The 7,723-nt window shown below is 43.5% G+C and overlaps 1 protein-coding gene across 3 annotated transcripts in view; it reads left to right on the top strand.

Moving 5' to 3' along the window:
- wnk1b (WNK lysine deficient protein kinase 1b) overlaps window positions 1-7,723 on the top strand; it is an 81,135-nt gene that overhangs the window by 4,644 nt on the left and 68,768 nt on the right. For all 3 annotated transcript variants that reach the window (XM_034526673.1, XM_034526672.1, XM_034526671.1), the window contains exon 2: window positions 1-665. This exon is cut by the window's left edge and continues 941 nt beyond it. In XM_034526673.1, coding sequence (XP_034382564.1) covers window positions 1-665 — 665 coding nt within the window. The remainder of the gene's footprint in view (window positions 666-7,723) is intronic.

The raw sequence follows: 7,723 nt of genomic DNA, 5'->3' as shown, positions 1-7,723 counted from the left end.
CACCACCAGACTTTGAAGGGCCCACCACCTTCTTCCTTCTGCAGCCCTCAGGTCCTGGACCTGGGGCACAAGACGCCGAAGGCGGGGAGGTCCCACGAGGTCCCCATGTGCAAAGCTCGACCCTTCAGCTTGGTCTTGGGCTTGGTGGGGCAGTTGCGGAGGGCCACATAGAAAATGCTGAGGAAGATTCAAGTGAGGGCAGTATCACGGTTGCTGTCCCCACCATTGGTAGTATTGTTCAAGACCACAGCGCAGATGGGGCAATAAAAGAGTCCGCCCCGACAGTATTGGATGTTACCGACATAACGGTAGGCAAACCGCCTGACGCCACATTGCGTCCCAGAGGGTCAGAGGACCTGCAACAGGTGGCAAAGGACGGAAAAGCGATAGAGCACGGGAATGGGGGTGGTGTTAGTAGTCCGACCGAGGAGAAAGATAAGGAGACAGAGGAGGAGAAGGAGCTGGCGAAAATCCGGGCCGAGCAGAGGGAGGCCGAGAAACGAGTGCAAGAGGATATAGAGGAGGTGGAGACGAAAGCTGTGGGGACTTCACCAGATGGGCGCTTTCTGAAATTTGACATCGAGATTGGAAGAGGGTCCTTTAAGACTGTGTACAAGGGACTGGATACAGAGACTACTGTGGAAGTGGCGTGGTGCGAGCTCCAGGTGAGTCCAGACTCCTACAACTGTCCCCTCTTCAGTGGCTTATCTGGCTCAGACTTTGATGAAATGTCATTTTGTGGTTCTCTTTGAGGTGTCCGGGTTCCATCCAGGTGCTGAATTCAACCTCTTTTTCCTTTTTTCTTTAATGATGTCTTGCCTATTTTCCCCTTGAGATCACAAAGTCACTGATGTGTGAGAACTTCCTGCTCACCCAGGTGCTTTTCTGTAGAAATGTTCACAAAGTGAGATCCCAATCTGATTGAGACTGAGATACTGGAGCATGTTACATCCTGGATAAAGCATTGATTCTTTATGCATTGTAGTTGAAGCGTGACTACTTTATAAAAGCCATAGTACTGTTTCAGCCGGCGGTAAAGGGCAACAGTGCAGACACATTTTAATCAGATGCTTTCTATCAACAACATGTTTGGTTGATATTCAGAGCAGAAACAATAAGGGGGTTCATTCTCAGAACTTTCCCTGTGCAGGCATCATTTTGGTTTTAATCAATTAGTTTAACTTTTTAGTTGCACATGTCCCTGTGAGTCTTGAGTTGAGGTTGTGTTTCACTGTGAGGGGATGAGATTGATGTGCTACACTGATATCACAAAGATGCTCCAACTGTTGTTTTACATTTCAGTAATATTGACCTGTGCCAGCTTCTTGGGCCAAACGTGAATTTTTATAATGTCAGAATTTCTCCTAGGTTTTTCCAAACTCTCCTTTGCTACTCTGTCAGATATTCATGATGTGGTGCATCCTATTACCATCACCACAAGTAGCCTACATTAATATTAAATGAAGGAAAAGAGGCTCAAATGATAAAGTGCGTAGGCGTGGGTTTGATTTCTCGATTGTTGTGGCAGCTTGATATGTTTTAGGATGTTTTTTTTTTTAGGATTTTTTAAGACAGTTTAGGGAAGTTAGCTTCTGACTTGAGACTTCCTTGGTAATACCCCCTGACCTAGGGTACTTAAACTGTACTTAGGGTACCTAAGGGACTTAGAGTACTAAAACCGAATGAGTGAATCTCTTGTCTCAGTTATGGTGGCAGGTTACTCACTCGTCGCTCCAGTACAGTTTCTCTGTGGCTATAACCAGAATAGTTGCACTGGGCAGCTCCCAATCATAAAGTAAAGGTTAAAAATTAAGATGGAATCTTGCACACCGTGTGAAACATGAGACCGGATGACATAGTTCACCACAGGATGCGGTTGCTGCATTATAGTGCATCTTCTGCAGTGTGTGTGAGTGTGTGTGTCAGTGTCAGAAAGAGAGGGAGAGATAGGAAGACATGTAGAGCAGTTAGATGTGATGGCAAGGGGGCAAGCAGGGGAATAGTGTCTTTCTTTGCAACTCATGTTAAGTAGTCCCAAAGACAAAAGGTGCGTTCAGTAGTTTGAGATATGAATAACAGTTCCAGCTGGTCATATATCGTTGACTAGGCTGCTTGCCCTGATGAATCTCTTGATACTGTTCCAGTGAAATAGATTATGAGACGTTTACTTTCTGTTTGATATTCAGCAGTTGTTCTGCACCACCACATATTTGTGGTGCAGAACAACACAGGAAGTAATTTGTACTACGACAGAAATCAAACCGCAGCCATGTTTTTCTCCCTCATGAATTAAAAGGCAAGGGTAACCTAGGCTAGCTTTTGTGGTCTATTCCATCTTTTCAACATACCGTAGACAAGTTGATCAGAATTGGGAAAAGTCAAGTGAGGGGAGACTGTGTGCGATCAAATGTTTTCACGTGTTTGTATTTCTCAGTGTGCGATCCCGTCTCGTGGGAGTGCGCGGCTGTTTTCCCTGTCCTCTCCATCACAAGATAAACCTCCAGTTCTCCTGAATCTCTGGAGCTAAAATCAGCTTCGCCTGATGCCCTGCGTCTAGGAGACGCCGGTTTGTTTATCAGAAAACAAATGTAGAACGTTCTCCCTCTGCAACACATGCCTCTCTCTCTTTCTCTCTTTCTCTCTCTCTCTCTCTCTCTCTCTCTCTTCGTCAGATTCAGACCTGAGACCAATTTTGAACTTGTATTTTGGTTGAATAATCATAAGATAAAGTCTTCGTCTGTGTGGAAGATGACTGAGCAACCGCTGACATGTGGCAGAATGGTGGGAGTAAAGTTACATACACACACATGCAGGCACACACGCATAACAGCCAATCCCAGTCACTCACTGGGTGGGCATGGGAACCAGAGATCTGTGGGAGTTGGGATCCTCTGGAACTTGTCGGTTTTCTGTATGTGGAAACGTGTGCATGGACGTATATGTGTGTCTTTCCATCCCTTTGACTCACTGTAATATGTTTAAATTATCTCTTTGTGTGTGTGTGTGTGTGTGTGTGTGTGTGTGTGTGTGTGTTTCAGAGATAGTTCTGGGGTGTGGCAGCTTTACATTCTTCGGCATCTGATCCAAAACAGGTTAACTTCTGTTTGCAGGAGAATTCAGAGATGGGTGTAAACAGGAGGAGGAGGAGCAGATAGTTTGCTTAAGCTTCACTGAAGAATTGGATTGATGAATAGATATTGGAGTGGGGTGGAGAGAAAGAAAAGGAGAAAGAAGGTCACTCAGCTTATCTTAAGGTGCCCTGTTTGGCTGCACGGTAATGATGATGGATGGGAAAGAAGAGGCTGACGCAGTTCTCTTGGAATGAAAGATAAAGGAGAAGGGAGACGTTTAATCTTCCGTTACTAACCTAGAAATACCTTTTAGCGCTATTGATTTCTGTTAACTATTTTAAATTACTTGAAAGGCTTCAATCAGGTGGGAAAGTAGTGAGTGATAACACATTTGCATGAGATAAAGTTAAGAGAGTGAGACGACCACAAGAACGTAATGGGAGGTAAGAGAAAGGAGAAGTGAAAGGGAATAAATGAAGTTCTATAAGAGGGCAGGGATGTCGGATGAAGGGAGGAGGGGGTAAAGGTCAAAGTTCAGCCCCCCTGTGTCTGAGGCGATCACCAGGAGCCTGTCCAGTGTTCAGCTAACTATGGTAAAGGGGGTAGAGTGAGACGGAGGCGGAAAGGGCAAATGGAACACATTTCTAAAATAGAAATTTGCCATTTCAGAGAACTTTTGGTAACAGCTGATCGAGTTGATTCGGCGGAAGGGGGAGGATCAAGTGAGTGAGGAAAGATCAGGAGAGCGAGTTTAAGGAAGAGGGAGGTGATCGTTGAAGGGAGTTCAGTGAGAGAAATGGGAAACATGGGTAGAAGGGAGGGAGGGTAAAAGTAGGAGAGAAAAGACAAAGGAAATGAAAGGGGAGGGGGAGGGAGAGGAGCAGAGCAGAGGAAAACTGAGGACGAAAAGAAGAGGGACTCCAAATTTGTGTGTGCATGTGTGTGCGACCTTAGGCTCTCTGCTCCGCTGGCACTCAAAGACCTTGACATTTCTCTCAACTGCAACACAAGGCGGATTAGCCCCCTCCTCTCTCTCACTCACACACACACATACACACACAGACACACACACACACACACAATGTTGGGGCTTCAAGGCAGTCCTCCATTAACATCCATTCAATAAGTGCCTTGAGAGGAAAACTGGACTTAGTATGTGCATATTGCATCAATGCAGAATATATATATTCTTTTTCATGAAAATCATAGGCACATTTATTGTTTTAATTATAATTTTATACATTTTGCAAACTCCTATCATACAGTACTAAAGGGGAATGTTATATTGCTAAGTCGTAGCACCTCTCCTGACGAACAAATCTAATCTAATGAAAGGCTAATAAATGTGGCTCACCTCGTCCAATTTTACCATTGCGGCCATTTGTTTACAGTGATGACCCATTTTACCCTGGAACTGGCCTGGAATCTGTCCATTAGTTGGTAAAGGCCAGAGGGAGGGGTGAACATCTACCAAAAGAGGGCTGGAGGAAGGAAGAAGATATTGAGATGTTTGTCAAGAGTGTTTATCATATATTTAAAAGAAATTGAATGTCACAAAAGCAGTTTGACTGAACAATGGATTCTCTGTTCACTTTATCTCAAATTACAAATGCAGATTGTGAAGCTTTGCCTGAACAAGAAAGTACCTGTATGCATTGTTATTAACTGTTGAATAGCATTTCCTAAATTACAGTATTTGACATATTAAACCACCCTGATGCCTAGTTTCCAAACTCCAATGATATTGTTGGAGCTGGTGAAGCATTACTTGTAAATATTTTACGGTGAAGATGATACACACAAGTATGAGAGAGATTTAAAGCTGCATCCTGAAAGATAAACATCCCCAGATTACTCCAGTGCAGCCAAGCTGAGGTGAAACGGTTAGACTTTCCAGAGGTTCAGATTTCCCTGACAAAACAGCACACTGCAGCTGTGTCAAGCCTTCGGCAGAGGCTGGTTCTCAGTGCTGATTGAGTCGCTATAAAGTAGTGTTAGCCACCCCCAAAATACACACACACACACACACACTGACAAATGGCATGGAAACTGTTTAAACATGTTCTCGTAAATGTTTTTGCAGTTTAGCTAATGCCTATGTGCATGCAAACATGCGTCTGTATATGAGGTTGTCTGTGTGTGTGTGTGTGTGTGTGTGTGTGTATGCACATGCTGCAGCTAGCTTTTGGGTTTGTTAACTTATTCATTTGGCTGATTCTCGCCGCAGATGAGCTTAGCTGTTCAATAATAGAGAACTTCAACCGGAAATGTGTTTTAGTTTTTTTTTTTTTTAATGTGACAGACAGACGAATGGGTTTTGTGGACTGGTTAGATCAAGAAACACCTGAAATGGTTATTTATAGCTGGAAGGAGCACGTTCTCTGCTGTCGTCAAAATGGAAAACCACCACCAGCAAGACGGTTGTTGGTAAATGGCTTGTAGGTCAGATGCATATTGGCTATCAATCACCATGATAACATCACCCATAACACTGTTACTCTTTAAGTCCAGAGGTAACACTTGACTGATGTTGCATCTCAATTTAGGAAGCTAGCAGTCGCAAGGCCAAAGACGTTTGTTTCCTGTCGTGTACACTGCTGGAGTGACGGGCATTTCTGATCATTTTTAGGAGCACCAAAAGCCCAGCCAGGTTGATTTGAGTGATTTATGAGTGAACAAAATGAGATAGGCCCCGGCCTGAGGTCGCCAAGTGTTTAACTCTGGTGTTGTTCTGCAGATGACAGAGGATAAGAAGTGGGCACGTGGGAAACCATTTTTTTCATTGATTTTATTGCTCATTCTCTATAAGACTCAGTCTGTTTTTTGCTTTGTCTTTGTCCCGCCACATTTTGGACTCACGCTCTGCCTCACTCCCTCTGTGTCTCTGTCATGTGTCAGTGACCAGCTGTGAGCGACAAAGGAAGGGAGACAGAGAAGCTGTCACTTCCTCATATGCAAACCGTCCCTGTGCTTCCTTCTGTGTAATGTGTGTGTGTGTGTGTGTTCATCAGAGTTTACCATAATGTTAACAAGTAAGGTGAGGCCATCCTGCCTTTCTTTCATTAGTATTGATTTCAGTGGAAGGATAAAGTGTCACACACGTTTTAGGATTTGTTATTAGTGTTCAGACCTTCAAATATGAGTGTATATGCTGTAAATACAATTATGTTTTAAAGTAGCATACAGTGTGCGGAGTCATTAAAATAGTAACACATACAGAACGTAGTCGATACTTCCACTCACTGGAGCGAAGCATTTCATCACACACACGCACATAAATCATACATTCCTTGATAGCGTTCAGGCTTTCGATATTTGTTTAGTTACATGTGACTGTGTGACTGTGTGTGTGTGTGTGCTCCAAGTGAAGTATGACTGACCTTTCTCCCTCCCACTCTCTGTGTTTATTTAGAAGAAAAAGAAGGAAGTGTAATCTTGAAACTTGAGTGTGTGTGTGTGCGCGCGGGTTTGTGTGTTTTGAGCCAGTTGGAGCTGAATATGCTGAAGTGTTTTGGCACCTTTAGTGAAAGTCATCCAGCGAATGAAAAGCGCTGAGTGAGAGATGCTTTAGAAACTGCTGAGGGTGTGTGTCGGGGGTTACATTAGTGTGTGTGTGCGTGTGTGTGTTTGTGTGTGTGTGTGTGTGTGTGTGTGTGCGCGCGCATTTTGATAAGCATGTGGACTTTATGATAATTACAGTGTGGCCTAATTGGAATAGGTTTTTGCGTGTGTGTGTGTGTGTGTGTGTGTGTGTGTGTGTGTGTGTGTGTTGAGGGGTTAGTCGGGGAAATTGAATGCATCAGTGATGACATAGCTCACATACTGTGTTTTTCTATTTTATTCCTGCCTCATCTTTGCTCTTTTCAATCAGATTCCCTCCTCTGTTTCTCTCTCAGTCTAAACCTCTACCTCTTCCCCTGAAATCAATCTTTTACCCTCCTTCAATTTCAAACATTAAAAGGAGTGATTTCTTTTGTTTTGTTTGTGTGATTCCTCTTTCACTGCTGCTTACTCATTCACTTCATCATTGATCTTTTTGTAATCCCCATTTTAATTATCAAGGCATCTCTGATCTGCTGTATATCTGAGAAATAAAGGACCTGCATTTGAGCCCACAACACTGCTGCAACACTACATCATATTTAGTACTTTCCTCAAGGAAGCCCTGCATCTCTGTAGTAATTTTGATTTAATGGACTGTAACCTAGATTCAAACATACACACACACACACACACACACACACACACACACACACACACACACACACACACACACACACACACACACACACACACACACACAGTAGCCTGACGAAATGAGAGTGTGTGTGCCTGATTAGTGAAAAGAGGGTTATTGTTTTTCTACTTCTAATTATTATTATTTTTTAGCCAGGAAACTGTAAAACAATACTGACATTGTTAGAATAATCACTTCCTGGAAATTCCGAGCCACGATTGGCCGACAGCTGCGGATCAGAGGCAGGGGATTGGGTCACGTTGTTTTTAGCCAGAAATGACAAATCTGGGATCAGATGAACAGCTTTCTACTTCCTCAGACACAATGAAACTACAGTGGATGCAGCAAGCAAAACCTGAGGCACCTTATCATCCACCGAAAATGTTATTTGAAACTGTTACTTACTGTTAGCATG

Source organism: Cyclopterus lumpus, chromosome 23, assembly GCF_009769545.1.
Source record: "Cyclopterus lumpus isolate fCycLum1 chromosome 23, fCycLum1.pri, whole genome shotgun sequence".
NCBI classification, from domain to species: domain Eukaryota; kingdom Metazoa; phylum Chordata; class Actinopteri; order Perciformes; family Cyclopteridae; genus Cyclopterus; species Cyclopterus lumpus.
Note: the sequence above shows the minus strand (reverse complement) of the source record. Positions and strands in the feature narration are given on the sequence as shown.